The following is a 17852-nucleotide window of genomic DNA, read 5'->3' as shown; positions in this document are numbered from 1 at the left end:
GAAAGCTATGACCCCTTATTGATGTCACGTTAAATCCACTTCAGTCAGTGTAGATGAAGGGGAGGAAACAGGTTAAAGGAGGATTTTTAAGCCTTGAGACAAGACATGGATTGTGTGTGCCCATTCAGAGGGTGAATGAGCAAGAACAATATTTAAGAGCCTTTGAATGGGATATGGTAGTAGGTGCCAGGTGCACTGGTTTGTGTCAAGAACTGCAACACTGCTGGGTTTTTCATGCACAACAGTTTCCCGCCTGTATCAAGAATGGTCCTCAACCCAAAGGACATCCAGCCAACTTGACAGCTGTGGGAAGCAATGGAGTCAACATGGGCCAGCATCACTGTGGAATACTTTCAACACCTTGTAGAGTCCATGCCGAGACAAATTGAGAGGGGGGGTGCAACTCAATATTAGCAAGGTGTTCTTAAATGTTTTGTACACTTTCAATTCAATTGAGAAAGGCTTAACAGTACCTACGTTGAAAAACAAGAAAAATCCAATCATGGTCATATTTAAGTCTTTATTGATATTGGTCAGTACATGAAAAGGATGGATTCCAGAATAATGAATTCAACAAGGTACATTGCGTAGAAACTACACAAGTCAAACTGAAACATTATTTTGCCAAGGATGGAAACTTACAAACTGAGTTTAAAACAAAACACAGGTCAACATCTAAAAGATGAAATCCTTGCAAAGCTCCTAAAGTGAACTGTGGTTTGACTTATTGAACATGAATACACCACTAGATGTGACAATTTGAGTTTGTCATGAGTTCAAACAAGAGATGGAAGAAAAATAATATCCATCTTGAATCATACAAAAAACTAAATTCAAATCTACATATATATCACGTAATGTTCCGGTTTAGCAATGCAATTATTTTCTTTAAGTTGTGGCAGAGGTATCACAATAGGCAAAGGAAAGAGGGGGGGAAACAAAATACACAAATTCTGGACAACAGTACTGTTACCGACTATGTGTTCATTGTTTTTGTTTGGGTCTCATATAAAAAGAAAGACATACGTGTTATTATAAAGTACATTACAAAACTGTGCCCCCGTTTGAGTCCAGGCCGTTCTGAGCGTGCCGCAACCCTGCAGTCCTGTTGCCCTTGACGACCGGAACAGCCTTTTCCTCATGGGGGTCGGTGTTGGAGTCTGTGTCATTCGAGTGCTGCGTCAGGGACGTCTCGCTGCCAGTAGGAGAGTCCACGCTCTCGTACCCTGCGCTCAGCTGGCTCCCGAAACCCCCTGCACCGTCACTAGTCAGGCCCCCCGCCGCCTCTGAGTGGTTGGAGAGTTTTGTCTCGCCCTCGCCGGGGCTGGAGACCATGGGAGACGGAGGAAAGTCTTCCTCTGTGCTGCTGACCTCGCGGTACAGGCTGGGGGTGGCCGCTGCGCCCCTCTGGGAGGACGAGCTACAGTTGCTAGGTCCGTTGGAGACCCTCTCGCAGTCTTTCCCTGGCTGGACGGAGGGGGTGAAGGTCTGCTCGGCCTGGCTGGGGGGCTCGGCAGAGGAGCTGGAGGGTGAAGTCCTGCTGGGCCCTGCCCCATCAGAGGCAGCCTGAGCTGGGTTCTGGGAGAGCTGCAGACGGGTCTCCCTGAGCTGCTGCTGGAGGACCAGGATGGTGCTCTGCATGCCCTCCACCTCCTCATCCAGCTGGATGATGAAGTCGTTCAACTCTGGGAGGGACAGAAACAAACATCAGATGAAGTCACTGGTCAGAATACAGGGAGATAGAACACAGTCAGGATCAAGACAAAGAGCACCAGTTAAATGTTGGCAAACAGTTATATTTTTTTGCCAGGGGGAAAATACATTTGGTTTAATTGAATATTAGAAACATGTCTAAGAAATGCTGTACTGGTCTGCTGAATACATTTGGAGGAGAATACAGCTCCTCCAATGCAGAGGTTACAGACCACACTTTAATGTAGCACAGTTTAATAACCAGGGGAGCTACAAAGCACACATGGGTCTTCGCTGTGCTGAAATGTTACATTTCAAGCTTAACCATTATGGTAAAATATAAATGCAGATGCTATTTGACGGTAGATGGAGGTGGGCTATGTGTTCTCACCATCCTGGCTGCTCTTCAGCTCCTCACTGTACTTCTTCTGCAGGGCCAGCTCTGCCTCCAGCTGGGCAATACGTCCTTGGGACAGCTGCCTCCCCAGCTCCTGGTTCTCCTGGATCAGCATCCGGCACTTGGCCATGAGCTTCTTCCCCGTCTGGCTGCAAGGTAGACAGGCCTCAAATCACAAAATGAACCAGGGCCCAGCCAAACACCGCCCACAGGCAAGGACAGGGACAGCCCAATCAGTCCAGTGACCCAACCAGGTGTTGTTCCAGGTTGTCATTTTTGCAGTCATGAGCCACAGATGATCAAATTAGAGAGATGTTAAGCGTTACAGGAACAACATTTAAATCAGATGTACACCAGCACAACTGCAAATAAGAAGACCTGGAACACCACTAACACTATGAATTTGGTCCATCCATACAGCAAGTTTCCATTTCCAAAAAGAGTACAATTGAAGATACCGGAGACAGTTTTGGGCTCAGCAAAGGATACCAGCAAAGTCCCCATAGATGATAAAACAGCAACATTCTTATAAAGTAGCATACAGTACCTTTACCTTTTGAGTACCCCTATGCACATTCTACTACTAGAAGCAGGCCTACACTGCCCAGCAGGATGACGACCCACCAAGTTAAAGTACCCAATTTCAGCAACCATACTTTTGGTTTCTACACACCCAATTGTACTTTCAACAGCAAACGACACCATCAAAAATCCCAGTCTGTCACAATCAACCAATGAGTTAGTCAGCACTTTGGTCAAGGTCACCGGAGATATAAATGTAGTAACCACGACAAAACATTAAATTTTTTCTATAGTACTTAGGGCTCAGACACACCAATAGCGTTTGCTGGCTGAGAATACTTAGCACCTCAACGCAATTTGCGAACAGAGTGCACACTGATTTTACATGTAGAATCAGGTGAAAAATGTTTGTCAGTCAGACATCTACAGCGGACGGTCCCTAAAACACAGCGCGCTGAACGATCAGCAGACGAATGCTAGATCCACATTTGGTGCGAGCCTTTAGCAGAAACTGAAGGAACAGCCGATTGTATGTTTTTATAGTCCTCAATCTTGTTACTTTGGTTGCTACCTGAATAGTTAAAGGGCTATCAACTATATTTGCTTGCCATTAGCAAATGTAATGTTACTTCCACTGAATCATACATCATCATTGCTTCTTCAGCAACCACACCTCAGATCCTTGCAATTTTACCAGTTGTTCCCACCCAACCGCAATCTTTACTTTAACTCTTTATCCAATACAAGGCATTATACATTACCGGAACAATAATTCAAAGCACATCAATGGATACTGCAAAGAAAACTGAAGACAAATGCTTATAACTCATGTGCATTCTTTTTTGGGGGGGTGGCGCTTGTAATTTTAACTGTACGAGTGTTGTAACTAGCCTATATTGATGGCCAGATATCCAAGGCTGGATATAGGCTGTTTACCTAGTTGTGCTGCTGTTTGAAATTGAAAAATCAAATCAATGAATTGCAGACTGCCCATAGATTACTATGACAAACAATTCATATCATCCCTAGAATGTTAACAGGAATTGAATCCCCCCACCCCAAACATTAAAAAAAGCTCAAAAAGGTAATTGGCTAGGGGGGGGGAAAGTGAGGTGAACAACAAATTACACAAATAACAATATATTGCACTGAATAAATACAGTACCAGTCAAAAGTTTAGACACCTACTCATTCAAGGGTTTTTCTTAATTTTTTACATTGTACATCAAAACACATATGGAATCATGTAGTAACCAAAAAAGTGTTAAACAAAATATATATTTTAGATTCTTCAAAGTAGCCAAAGTAGTGTGCAAAGCTGTCATCAAGGCAAAGGGTGGCTACTTTGAAGAATCTCAAAACATAACATACATTGATTTGTTTAACACTTTTTTGGTTACTACATGATTCCATGTGTGTTATTTCATAGTTTTGATGTCTTCACTATTATTTGTGAGAATTGCAATACATATCATATCTGCATCCAAGTACCGTGATAACATCTTATCGTGAGCAATTCCCAGCCCTACTTATGCGATCCTTTATGGCAAATGACATATACAGTGAGAGGATGCCAAAAGTGTGCAAAGCTGTCAAGGCAAAAGGTGGCTACTTTGAAGAATAATATATTATTTTTGTTTAACACTTTTTTGGTTACTAGATGATTCAATATGTGTTATTTCATAGTTTGGATGTCTTCAATATTATTCTACAATGTAGAAAATAGTACAAATAAAGAAAAACCCTGGCATGAGTAGGTGTCCAAACTTGTGACTGGTACTGTATATTCTCATGAAGTTGTAACATTACTTGTTTCACACAATTGTAATCACTATGAGAAAATAACACTCAAGCACCAACTACAGTGTGTATATGTTTTAGAAAAAACAATTTGGAATCATCGTAGCCTACCAGTTATTTTTTCAAGGGCACCAAATCTAACAGAGCAAATGGCTGTTGACACACTGCAGCGAGCACAAGAGCACATCAGAGAACCAAAAGAGGAAAGTAAATGAAACCGCAGCATATGAAACTCACAAAATAAAACATGTAAATACACTCTACCAGTATGCGGGGCATGATCAGACACAGGCGATCGGACCCTCGCTCGCCCACGCCTCAACCATAGTCACTTCTGGACTAAGGGTCTGGCTCCTTCCCCAGATTCTTAAACATTCTACTGGCCCCTCCTTCCAAAGTCTTACAGCTTATTCTAGAACTTTCCCCACAGTATTTTCATTGTATTCTACAATCTGTCCAAGAGTCTTAGAGTCTCAGGAGCACTAGCAGGTATGAGTGAGCTGTTTTCCACAGTTAAAATGTCTTTAGCTAGCGGGGCATTGTCTTTCAAATGTTCAATTGGTGATTTAGGCTAGGGGTGCTCTCGCTGCTTCGGCAGATTGCTCAAGACTGCCTCATTCGCCACCATAACCCCACATTTAATAAGGCAACTGTCTGGCTTCGGCTGAGAGGGGGAGGGGGGGCATATCCGTCTCGGACGTGACCACCTCTTCAGGAACAGTTCCGACTCCTTCAGGGCCCCTGGACGGTGAGGGGGGAGATAGAGCTGAAACAAGTGTCACCTGACCATACTGCCTTTTTCATTCAGTTTAGATTATGTGATATGTAGCTGGGGGATAGTACAAGAGTACACAAAACATGGATGGCAGTTTTTTGTGTGTGTTTGGGTTGGGTTTGAGTTTTTGGTAAAGTTTGAGTCTTGTGGTGAGTACAGCATTTCTCAGCCTTGCCCCCCCCCCACCATGATTCCTGCATGCCTGCAGTGGGGGTGGGGGGTGTGAGGAGGTCTTGGCTTTTTTGGGGGGGGGGAAGAGTTATTTTGATCGTCTTTACCTATCTGGTGTAAATTTCCAGGCACTCAGTTCATTTTGGGCCTGCTCCAGTTTGTCTTTAGTCTGTTCCAGTTCACCCTTCATTTTGAGGAAAAATAAGTTTATGGCCGGGTCTACCATGGACGACCGCAGTTGGGCTGCACTGGGCTGCTGGACTTGCTTGAGGTACTGGATCTGGGTCTGCAGGTTGAAAAAGAGACAGGTGTCAATAAAAGGCACAAGCACAAACTCCATTTAGAAAATCCATCCTTAGGTTTGTACAAGTTCCCAATAAAATTACATTGACTGAATTTACAAAAGAGCAGGGGTGAAAGTAGATGTCATTTCTTATCGGTAAGTGACACCCAAGTGCGCGCACGCATTTAAAAAAATAAATACAACAAAAATTACAGGGTATCCTAAAATGCTGACACTGACAAACAGATTTTAAAAAACGATGTCGGATCCATATAATTGGCCTACGAAAAATGGGAGACAAATACAATATGACGTCCATCTAACCTGGAGGAGGAAATTGTCCAAAAACAAACAAGTGGCACTGACCCAATGATAGACAGTGAACGTGCACACTCACCGGGGATATGACCGATGTTCTCCGCTGTTACCAATAAGATAGGCTACTGTTCGCTCAATTAAGTTAAGCATTTTGATAACTAAAAAAAACCAGATTGGAGTCTTTTCATTGTCATCTCTTTACAGCAAACAGTTTTTCCACGATTGTATTTTTAAATATTGTGATGCTTGACTGGTTCTTTCTGCTTTTCACTCAACAATCTATTTGGTATTTGCAGCACACGCTGCCCAAACTGCGGGCCTTTCCAACTGTAGGCTATGCAAAAAATGAAGAAAAAATAAATAAATAAAGATCCCCTGTGGCGAAATCATGCTTTCTGGTGTAGTAGCCTATTTTGAATGATTTTATTTCTGTAAAGACAGGAGTCAGCTTTTAGGATATTTAATTTTGGCAATTTCATTCAATTTACTTTAGGGGAAGCTTCCCCTAGCCTTATGGACATGCCGCCTATGCCTTTTAATGTGGCATAAACAACAAGTCATTATGTTTTCACCGGATTGTCAAACAATCACTTAACAAAGGCGCTCCTGTAGGTTACCCACGTACATCCCTTTCTTACATACTGATTTTAGCATCCAAACCCTAGCAGTGCATCCACAATTTGACAAATGGAAAGAGACAGTCACAAAACACCAGTAGTAAAAATACTTTAAAGTACTAAAGTCGTTTTTGGGCGTATCTGTACTTTACTACTTATAATTTTGTCAACTTTACTTGACGACATTTCTAATCCAAATAAGGTACTTTTTACTCCTTATATTTTCCCTGACTCCCAACAGTACTCATTACATTTTGAATGATTAGCAGGACAGGAAAATTGTCTAATTCACACACTTATCAAGAGAACATCCCTGGTCCTCCCTACTGCCTCTGACTTGGCAGACTCACTAAACATTTTAGTCATTTAGCAGACACTCTTATCCAGACTGACTTACAGTAGTGAATGCATACATTTTTTTCTCCGTACTACACTTGTAGCCTGAAATGCTTTGTTTGTAAATGATGTCTGAGTGTTGAAGTGTGCCCTGGCTATCCGTAAATTTAAAAATGAAAAATCGTGCCGTCTGGTTTGCTTAATATAAGGAATTTTAAATGATTTATACTTCTACTTTTAGTACTTAAGTATATTTTAGCGATTATATTTACTTTAGATACCTAAGTACATTTTAAAGCAAATATTTTTTCACTTTTACTCAAGTAGTATTTTACTGGGTGACTGTTACTTGAGTCATGACAATTGGGTACTTTTTCCACCACTGCAAAACACCTACGTGTATTGTAATGACATTCTGCAATTGTCATTACGCCTACACTTGTAGCCTGAATTGATGCATCCACTGTTGTCCGCTCGCCTTGGTCTCGGCTACTGATCAGCCCGCAATGTCCACAAGTGTCTCAGCCACTCATCTCCGCCTTGGCAAAATGTAAGCATTCTCCTCAAACCACAACACAATTTGGAGTGTATACCACCCGGTTTCCAGACATTTCACTGTTTCATGTGGCGGACATGCAGTAGTGTCAAATAATGGTGTAGTAGCCTATAGTTTTTTTGGGGCACGTTGTATTAATTGTGATAAGCTCACATTTTACCGGTACGGCATAGCCCCACTATTTATTTTTCCAGAATGCAATACCGGACCACCTTACTTTCACCCCTGCATAAGAGGCAATGAATGTGGCTCCTAACAGAGCTATAACATCACAGTGACCATTACTGTAGCTGAAAACAATATCATGCTTACACAATACTCATATACCTTTGTAAATCATTACTGAAAATGCTTGACTTCAAGACACCTTGTTAGACTAGTTTAAAAGACAGCTTTGGATTGATTACTGGACTCATCTTGTGCACCATAACTCTTAGATGTGTGCATTGTTAGATACTACGGCACTGTTGGAGCTAGGAACACAAGCATTTCGCTACACCAGCAATAACATCTGCTAAATATGTGTATGTGACCAATAAAATTTGATTTGATCAACTTAACATTTTATGCACCCAACTGGTCGAGTCAGTTTGATTGACCCCAGTTGATGGACAAAATGGATGGCATATGCTGCTGTAAAGCTGTTGGGTGAGCCACTGTTCTGTTAGTCAGAGACAGAGCTCTGCCAAGGCGTCACATTGTCCATATACTGTATATCTTTCTATATTTAAAGCTTAAACTAGCAGTGAATTAATTTAACTGGAGCGCAGAGCAAGTTTGCCAAAGGCCTTCTCGCCCGCTTAAATGCCGCTCTCTTCACAAGCTCAAGGCATGCCCGTCCCAACATGCATTTGTAGGCCACTTGTGTGCTGCTATAGCCCCTTGCTTAAGCTACTGTCATGGAGTTAGCTAAATATTTTCATAATGAAACTGATAAAACACACCAGTGCAAAATCAAGGTGACTTACAAGGATGGAGGACCAAGTGAGGGAGTGTGGCGATGTAGTGTTCACAACTAAAGAATCATTGTGGAATCTGAAAAGTTGCGTATGCCAAAAGCATGGTGTACTACGTTCACATGATAAGAGAAAGGAAGGTGGGTCATTGTAGCAACAACAAACAAAAATAATCTGATCATTTTTGTTCTATTATCTATACAATAGGCCATCATTGATTTTGGCCCAATAGGCCTGACATATTACCTCTTTCAAGGAGCTTTCCATTTTGATAGGGTTATTTTAGCTAAAAGCCTTTAGGCCTACCTACCCATCTATATATTAAAAAATAAACATCTGCATCCCTGCCCAGCCTGGCAAGAGTGGCCCGAAGGGTGTTTGCATCTCCAGTGGCTCTGCAAGCTCAGAGGGTACGCCGCTGCTGGCTGCTCTGCAGGCTATAACCTTGATATAACAGTTTAATAATCTAGCCTAAATAATAAATTTCTTCCTTCGCTCCTGACCCATTTAGTGTTTATATGCTGTTTATTACGACATGTAGCCTATTTAAAATGTTGAGCGCTTCTTACAGTCACCTTTTCATGTTAATTAAAATACTTGTCATTCAAATCATATGGTTTGGTTTCAATCCTTCAAAACCAGATGGTTGGTCCAGGTAGTCATAAAAATAGATGGGTGTTGGTTAAATGGTCATTTGAATGAATGGAGTGGTAGTTTTTTTCCTATAAGCGAGGAGCGGTTTTTAGCAGTACCCCATAATGACAAAGAAACAACAGGTTATAAATGTTTGCATATTTATAAAAAATACATCTGAAATATCACATTTACATAAGTATTCAGACCCTTTACTCAATACTTTAAAGCACCTTTGGCAACGATTACAACCTCAAGTCTTCTTGGAAATGACACAAGCTTAACACACCTATATTTGGGGAGTTTCTTCCATTCTTCTCTGCAGATCCTCTCAAGCTCTGTCAGGTTGGATGGGGAGCGTTGCTGCACAGCTATTTTCAGGTCTCTCCGGATATGTTCAAATCGGGTTCAGGTTCAAGCTCTGGCTGGGCCACTCAAGGACATTCAGAGACTTGTCCCGAAGCCACTCCTGTGTTGTCTTGGCTGTGTGCTTAGGGTTGTTGTCCTCTTGGAAGGTGAACCTTCGCCCCAGTCTGAGGTACTGAGCGCTCTGGAGCAGGTTTTCATCAAAAATCTCTGTACTTTTCTCCGTTCATCTTTTCCTCGATCCTGACTAGTCTCCCAGTCCCTGCCGCTGAAAAACATGATTCTGCCACCACCATGATTCTGCCACCACCATGCATCACCGTAGGGATGGTGACAGGTTTCCTCCAGACGTGACACTTGGCATTCAGGCCAAAGAGTTAAATCAGACCAGAGAATCTAGTTTCTCATGGTCTGAGAGTCCTTTAGTTGCCTTTTGGTAAACTCCAAGCGGGCTGTCATGTGCCTTTTACTGAGAAGTGGCTTCCGTCTTGCCACTCTACCATAAAAGGCCTGATTGGTGGAGTGCTGCAGAGATGGTTGTCCTTCTGGAAGGTTCTGCCATCTCCACAGAGGAACTCTGTCAGTGACCATCGGGTTCTTGGTCACCTCACCGACCAAGGCCCTTCTCCACAGATTGCTCAGTTTGGCAGGGCGGCCAGCTCTTGGAAGAGTCTGGGAGGTTCCAAACTTACTTCCATTTAAGAATGGAGGCCACTGTGTTCTTGGGGACCTTCAATGCTGCAGACATTTTTGGTACCCTTCCCCAGATCGGTGCCTCGACACAATCCTGTCTCGGAGCTCTATGGACAATTCCTTCAACCTCATGGCTTGGTTTTTGCTCTGACATGCACTGTCAACTGTGGGAGCTTATATAGACAGGCGTGTGCCTTTCCGAATCATGTCCAATCAATTGAATTTACCACAGGTGGACTCCAATCAAGTAGTAGAAACATCAAGGATGATCAATGGAAACAGGATGCACATGAGCTCAATTTCAAGTCTCATATCAAGGCATTTCTGTCTTTTATTTTTAAATACATTTGCAGAAATGTCTAAAAACCTGTTTTCACTTTGTCATTATGGGATATTGTGTGTAGATTGATGAGGATTTTTTTTAAATACATTTTTGAATAAGGCTTTAACGTATTAAAATGTGGAAAAAGTAAAGGGATCTGATTACTTTGGGAATGCAATGTATGGCGGAGGCATGCATGAACGTGTAAATGGAGGGCCAAGGGGAAGGACTACATATCCTGCAGTCTGCTCATTTGGGAAAACAACAGGACGTATTGCAGTGGGATACGTACTGTACACTCTTGCATTTCCTGCTCCTTAGTGGCGAGCCGCATGACCAGGATGTTCTCCCTGCGTGACGCCTCCTGCTGCTGCTGCTTCAGCTTCTCCTCAGACTCCTTCAGCCCCGTCACATCATTCGCTGAGACAGTGAAAGGACAGAAATAACAGTTAACCTCACCATCATGTGTCAACTGAAAAGGAGCCAAGTCATCAATACCATAACAAAAATCAACTTCAATAGTGTGGATTTGTACCCCCCAAAGTTTGGTATCGAATGATGACTTGATGAAATGTTGGAGGAGGCCAACATTTGTGGATCGCTTACAATTCAGATCAGCATATTTCACCTCCAGGACCTGGACATAGGCTTCATGTTGTTTCCACCTAAAGGACAAATAATAGACATGAACACATTACATTTTTAACAATGCTTTTATCAGACAAAAACTAGTTCATTGCATCCGCTGTGGAGCCCAGTTTTATAATATTACCAAATGCCCCAGCTGCCTGCCGTAGTATTGAAGTAATCACAAAAAAACAGGCCTTATTTTAGGATCTTTTTCACCCTGCCAGATCCTATTAGTTCTATTGAGCACCGTGGCACTAACTCCCCTTCCGAACGTTCTATTCCCAGCTTATTTTTTATTTAATATTTTAATTTCACCTTTATTTAACCAGGTGGGCTAGTTGAGAACAAATTCTCATTTGCAACTGCGACCTGGCCAAGATAAAGCAAAGCAGTTCGAAACATACAACAACACAGAGTTACACATGGAATAAACAAACAGTCAATAATACTGTAGAAAAAGTCTATATACAGTATGTGCAAATGAGGTAGGTAAGGCAATAAATAGGCCATGGTGGCGAAGTAATTACAATATAGCAATTAAACACTGGAATGGTAGATGTGCAGAAGATGAATGTGCAAGTAGATATACTGGGGTGCAAAGGAGCAAGATAAATAAATAAATACAGTATGGGGATGAGGTAGTTAGGTGGGCTATTTACAGGTTGGCCATGTACAGGTGCAGTGATCTGTGAGCTGTTCAGACAGCTGGTGCTTAAAGCTAGTGAGGGAGATATGAGTCTCCAGCTTCAGTGATTTTTGCAGTTCGTTCCAGTCATTGGCAGCAGAGAACTGGAAGGAAAGGCGAATTGTTCTACGTCACAATGCCTGCTTTGCTATTGTTGGCAATGGAGAGCTGCCCACGATGTTTGTAGTTAAAAGGTAAGCAACAAAAAAATTACTCATGGAACTGAGGTCGTCCCATTGTTTCCTAAAGGGAAATATAGGAATGTCTGTCTATTTCGCCAAATATCTCACAATGTGTATATTTAGATTTTTTATAATTGGATACCATTTTAATCATGAGAATCTCCTCTTTCTAATTATGTAAGGCTGGGCAGTGTATTCCATTGTCAAATGCTAGACCCAAAATACCTTTTGCCCTTGGAACGCTGAGCTCCCCCCCAATGTTTTCCTATGGAGAGGCATGCTGGTATATTTTGCCAAATATCTCGCAATGTGTATATTTAGATGTTTTCAAGTCAGCCACTATTTTAATCATGATAATCTCCTCTTTCTAATTATGTAAGGCTGGGCAGTGTATTCTGTCATCAAACGCTAGACCAGAAATAGTCAGAAGTTGCCATTTTTCCTCCTACTTACTCGTTATGCAGACATAAGCACACTTGGCACCATCAAGGTGCAGATGTTACTTTCTACACAAGTTGTTATTTTATCAGTTTCATCCAAAGAACAGATTGTAGTTGTGCCAGCCAAAACAGGCTCTGCGAACATTCGAATACATTCATTTGCTATGGGCTCGCGTTAGTGTTGCAGTTTAGCCAACGTTCTTTTGCCATTTTCAGCCTTGGGTGAATTTTGACTTGTTCTATTGTCCTGCCTAACATTGAACACACTTGTCCTCATATCCAAACAGAATTGTCCCATCCTCCATCTACAGTAGTGTTATCCATTTACCTCACACACAGTTCCTCTCGGGTCAGGGTCTTCATGTCAGATTCACTGAGGCGAACCTGAATGAGGAAGATGGGAATACTCTAGTCAGCAAGTAGAAGTCTTTAGCTGCATAACATGATCAATACTGAGACACTTGGTTTCCTAATAGACTCTCTCTCACACCTTCTTTGGAAGGGGTTCTTCATTCGTCATTCTGAACTCTGAAAGGAAAGTGAAAGCAGTAGCAATTAATTCAGCGGAAGCTTCAAAAGCAAGACGTTCGGTTCAATAATGATACTTGAGGTCGAATGAACTGCTAGCTACAGCATATCTTGCAAATATTCGGACAACTTTCTTTTCGCAGTTCCTTTGAGGCGCACACCGCTACGGCACCGTGGGTTGGCAGTTTCACTTTCAGTGTGAACACGATTAGCTAGCTAGTTAAGTTAGCTACTGCTACCATACAATACACCAACTAACTAGGTACAGTTGTTAGCAAGTTGAAATAATACAAATATCTGAATTTGCATATGCCTGTCTGATGCATTCTTTGCTTGCTTTAGCTCTAACGTTAGCCGTCATGCATCCATGTAACAGTAGTGCAAATCAACAAAACGTAACGCTAGCTGGCTGATCTCTTAATGTGTTATCGTTAGCTAATTCAAGGTTAGCTAACTAAAAACCACAATTCTATTAAAACTGTTAATATGTAGCTATGTGTCCTTTTAAAGTATCGGGTTAGCAGGATAAATATACAATGGCTATCCAACTGTTAGCTAAAAGTTAGCTAGCTAGCTGAACGTTAACGGAATAGCGAGCATGTTAATGTTTTTTAATAGAAATACAATTAACACCTCGCATTGACCAGCGTCACGTTACGAGCCACTTTTGGATTCAGTCTACAAGGAAGTGTTGCCTACTTTTAATTATGACCTCAAATAAATGTCAATATGCATCGGCTTAAATTATGTTTTCCCCCCAAATGTTCAGCTAGCTAATTACCTGTGGTCGGTTCTTTGCTAGCTATGTTTTCCGTTTCTTGTTGTCACAAAATGGCGGAGAAAGACGACTCCTATCCCCGTCCACAAATGAACATTCCTTTTTCTTTCGCGCAAAACCCTGCTGCGAATGAACACTTACGCGTTTGCTTTAATATTCGAAACCCAAATGTATTGAACGCCCACCTACCTATATGCAATTTACAATCTGAATTTGCTAATTTCTTAGTTAAGGGCTGCCAACTTTTGAAAATGGAGTAGCTTGGAGTGTGATTTCATATCGTCAATGGCTCCACCCTTAGCCAGGGGGCCCTCACCCCCACCTTAACAATCTGTTTTAAAGCACATTTCCTGAAATTCTACATATTTTCACATGGTTTAGGCCCATGACCAGAATTGAATAAACATGTTAAAACATCACAGGTCAAGTGTTTTCAAGATTCTTTTAAAGTTGAATACACACTCAAAACTCGACGACTTGGTTTGAAGTTCATTTTAGATTATTTGGGCATGACATTTAGTTTTTGCTAACTGGGGAACATTGAATTACATTGTTTATTGGTTAGAAAATGCTAATATTAATTGCTGGTGGCAGTGGCTAACCATAGAATGGATTGCAGTCTTTCTTTGTCCATAAGAAACCAACATGTAAATATGTAATTCATTTGGGTAAGCTATCCCTTTAAAATTTGACCATAGAAAATCCTGCCTAGAGGTATAGTAGTTCTCCAAGAGGGTTGGCCTCCCAGGCGCCCACCCCTGATCTGTTTCCCAAATACTGGGGGTTTGAATATGTTCATGTGACAAATTACCCCACATTCAAGAAAAATTGAATGAATACCTTGCCATCATCTTACTCTATAGGCAAGATATTTTGCATTTATGCCTATCGTTTCTACTTAGCAGCTTGTGCACAGTACTAAAATGACAAAACAGGATATTTGAGGCAAGGGGCACTTCAATATAGCCTAATCTCCTTTTATGACGTAGCATATATTCAACACTGTCCATACATTTTTACAAAAAATGCATAGGCTTCATTGAACTTTTTGCATGTATTTTTTAAATGTATTTTCAAAGACACAAGTAGGCATATCAGATTTTTTTTTTTTAAACTAATTACACCAGCAAAATTGGTAAGAAGGGAAATAATAGAAACGGAGGTGTGGGTCATGAAAGAAGATGGCGGACAAGGAAAAAAGGAAAAAAATGGTACATATTATGAATAAAAATGGAATGGAGGATTGCAGAAGCCTTCTGGAAGCTCTGGCGAAGGAGAAAGGAGGAGAAAAGTTAAGAACAAATTCTTATTTACAATGACAGCCTAGGAACAGTGGGTTAACTTCCTTGTTCAGGGGCAGAACAACAGATTTTTACCTAGCAACCTTTCAGTTACTGGCCAAACGCTCTAACGGTTAGAGCGTTGGGCCAGTAACTGAAAGATTGCTAGGTAAAAATCTGTTGTTCTGCCCCTGAACAAGGCAGTGGTTAGAGTCTAACCACTAGGCTACCTGCCGCCCCAGGTGGAAGTCAGTTAAGAATACATTTTTATTTACATTGACGGCCTACCGGGGAACAGTGCATTGTTCAGGGGCAGAATGACAGCTTGGGGATTCAATCCAGCAACCTTTCGGTTACTGGCCCAACGCTCTAACCACTAGGCTACCTGCCACCCCAAATTACTCCAAGTTAACAAATTGTAGTGGCAGGTGCAGTTATGACCGCCGAAAAGGAGCTGGGTGTACTGTAGAGGGAAGCGGTGTGGTGAGGTGGGTCGGCATCAAGTGCAAAAAGAGGGATACGTGCTCTAGTAGCTCAGAGATGGAACCTGGCGAGAGTATGGATGTAGTATCTGCGGTGAGGACAGCCAAGTTTGGGCCTCGTCCAGAGGATGAAAAGGATGATACTGACCCAGTGAGAGTGAGGTTTATGGAGATAATGGATCCTTACATTTTGTATATGTGGTGTCAGGTTGGATGGAGAAGAGGTTGGGGAATGTTGAGTTGGTGGGAGTAACTCTGAGTGGATTGGTGATGATTTGTGTTTCTTCAGTCCAGAGGGAGTGGGCGCTCAGGATCACGCGATTAGGGACAAGAAATGTGGCATGGTTTGCTCTCCGGAGCAAGGTGCTGTGGAATGGAGTGATCACGGGCTGGCATTAAGTGTTGAGGAGGATCAGTTGAAATGGAAGATTCCCGGTGTCTGTGATGTCAACCGTTTGGTGTGATGGATATCCGGGGGAGAGCGTGTAGAAACAGAGAAGGTATTGTCCGTCCTGCTGAGTTTTGATGTAGAATCTTTGCCTGACAAGGTCAAGTTAGGAAGTGTAAGATATCCCATGAGAACTTTTGTTCCGAAAATACTACGATATTTTAGGTGTCAAGTTTATGGACATGTTGTAGCAGTGTGTAGGAGGGAGATTCCTAGATGTGAGAGGTATGCAGAAGGGCATGAGACGAAGGAATATGTAGTATTGGTGGAGAAAGTTGTGTGTATTTAGTTGTGGGGGTGCCCATAGGGCTGGAGATCGGAGGTGTCCGGTGAGAGAAAGGCAAGTTGAGGTTGCAAGGGTTAGAGTAGTACAGAAAGTGTTGGATGCTGAAGCAGTGAAGAAAGTGGTAGAGGATGTTGGTTACAGGGTGAGAAATACTGAGCGGATTCCTGAGTAGGCAGAGACCAAGAGAGAGTGATGGGAAGAATATGTGCTTAGAGAGAGGGCTAACTGTTGGCAGGGCAATTTTTATTTTTCCCAATTTTGTATTACCATATCAAGAATTTAATGTAGGTAGGCTGTGAATGGCCTCACACACCAGTACAGTAGGTGGCGGTGTATGCACTTAAGTTGGATGCGATCTGCCATCCAAATCCTAAAGAAGAAGAATCTGCCCGGTTTAAAGTGGGGTGGCAGAAAAATAATGGATCTCCCTTGTGAAGCTGCCTTGGCAATGCTTGCGATGTAGAATTGTTGGCGCATTAAAGTTCTTGCTATTCGAATTCGCCACAGAACAATGAGACAAATATTTCACCGAATATGGTAGTGAGAGGAAGCCCACTGGCCGACAGTGGGAGAAGATTGAACGAGATGGATTTTGGCCGACATTCTTCACATTTTCTAATCAATAAAACATTTGATCTCAATAGCAAGAACAGTATGTTATGAACAGACTAAGCTTTGTAGATTTTACCCTTTGCAAAAGTTTACAAAAAATTGTGTTTAGAAGAAGTGCAAAGGCGAATTGAGTTATTGCACACGTGCTCTTCACATAGGTGGGGTTCACTATGTTTGTTCCCATTGGAAACGACAGGCACCATAGCCTGTCGTTTCTATCTTGGTTTAGTTATAAAAATCTTTGGTATGGATATGGCGTCGCAGCAGCGAATCAAAGCTCTCTGCTCACAACCCAACAGTGCTGAAGAAGGGGCGGGACGAGTTCACATCAAAGAGTATGTTCACATACTAGCAGAGATGCTAGGCTAGCTTAGAATATCACCTCAGAATATCATCCATTTTAATTACTATCCATGCAAACCATTTTGAGCAAACATGTTTCATGTTTTGAACTAACCAGATAGCGTTTCAACATCTTCAGAAAACGGGGGAACTTCGCATGATTCACTACTTTATGCTTTATGTGCCTATGCCATCAGCCAGGTAGCTGGAATGTTAGATGTGTTGAAGTATCATTTGAAAGCTAGAATAAAAGTAGCATTACACAGTATTAAAAAAAAAAGTGTCAACCAGTTATTGCCACGAGTTAACCTGTAAAGTTCTATTATGGACTAGTTTGGTAAGTAAACGTGAAAAATGCAACTTGGGTAAAGAAAAAACAAAACAAAAACTGCTTGCTTGGTGGGCAAAACAATGAAAAAACACCACCTGCTTGTGTAATAAATTGGATGCAGTCTATCACAGTGCCATCCGTTTTGTCACCAAAGCCCCATATACTACCCACCACTGCGACCTGTACGCTCTCGTTGGCTGGCCCTCGCTTCATACTCGTCGCCAAACCCACTGGCTACAGGTTATCTACAAGTCTCTGCTAGGTAAAGCCCTGCCTTATCTCAGCTCACTGGTCACCATAGCAGCACCCACTCGTAGCACGCGCTCCAGCAGGTATATCTCACTGGTCACCCCAAAGCCAATTCCTCCTTTGGTCGTCTTTCCTTCCAGTT

At 42.1% G+C, this 17852-nt stretch overlaps 1 protein-coding gene and 1 non-coding gene across 4 annotated transcripts; both read right to left on the bottom strand.

Moving 5' to 3' along the window:
- Positions 1-502: 502 nt before the first annotated feature.
- On the bottom strand, positions 503-13999 carry wtap (WT1 associated protein). 3 transcript variants are annotated; one of them, XM_029734909.1, is made up of 8 exons: positions 13684-13999; positions 12865-12902; positions 12703-12758; positions 11044-11102; positions 10730-10857; positions 5465-5643; positions 2084-2238; positions 503-1685 (listed from the first exon to the last, which is right to left on the bottom strand). In XM_029734909.1, exons 2-8 carry the CDS (start codon positions 12892-12894, stop codon positions 1045-1047), a joined length of 1248 nt encoding a protein of 415 aa, XP_029590769.1. In that variant the 5' UTR covers positions 12895-12902; positions 13684-13999; the 3' UTR covers positions 503-1044. The 3 variants fall into 3 exon arrangements, with proteins under 3 accessions (XP_029590769.1, XP_029590936.1, XP_029590858.1); XM_029734998.1 differs by having other exon boundaries at positions 1045-1685; positions 13870-13997; XM_029735076.1 differs by lacking the exon at positions 12865-12902.
- On the bottom strand, positions 1860-1994 carry LOC115147543 (small nucleolar RNA SNORA22). The gene has a single exon (XR_003866390.1). It is a non-coding gene; the product is annotated as a small nucleolar RNA SNORA22 (small nucleolar RNA).
- Positions 14000-17852: the final 3853 nt, after the last annotated feature.

This window comes from Salmo trutta, chromosome 1 (assembly GCF_901001165.1).
Source record: "Salmo trutta chromosome 1, fSalTru1.1, whole genome shotgun sequence".
NCBI classification, from domain to species: domain Eukaryota; kingdom Metazoa; phylum Chordata; class Actinopteri; order Salmoniformes; family Salmonidae; genus Salmo; species Salmo trutta.
The sequence above is the reverse complement of the archived record's forward strand: the minus strand, read 5'-3'. Positions and strand labels throughout refer to the sequence as shown.

Excerpts from the sequence above, each read along its gene's own strand:
- wtap (XM_029734909.1), bottom strand. The coding sequence starts at position 12,894 with ATGACGAATGAAGAACCCCTTCCAAAGAAG. Across the intron at positions 10,858-11,043 it reads GAAATATGCTGATCTGAATT|CGAATGATGTGACGGGGCTG; the intron begins GTAAGCGATCCA and ends TCACTGTCTCAG. Across the intron at positions 1,686-2,083 it reads GCTGAAGAGCAGCCAGGATG|AGTTGAACGACTTCATCATC; the intron begins GTGAGAACACAT and ends TGTCCCTCCCAG.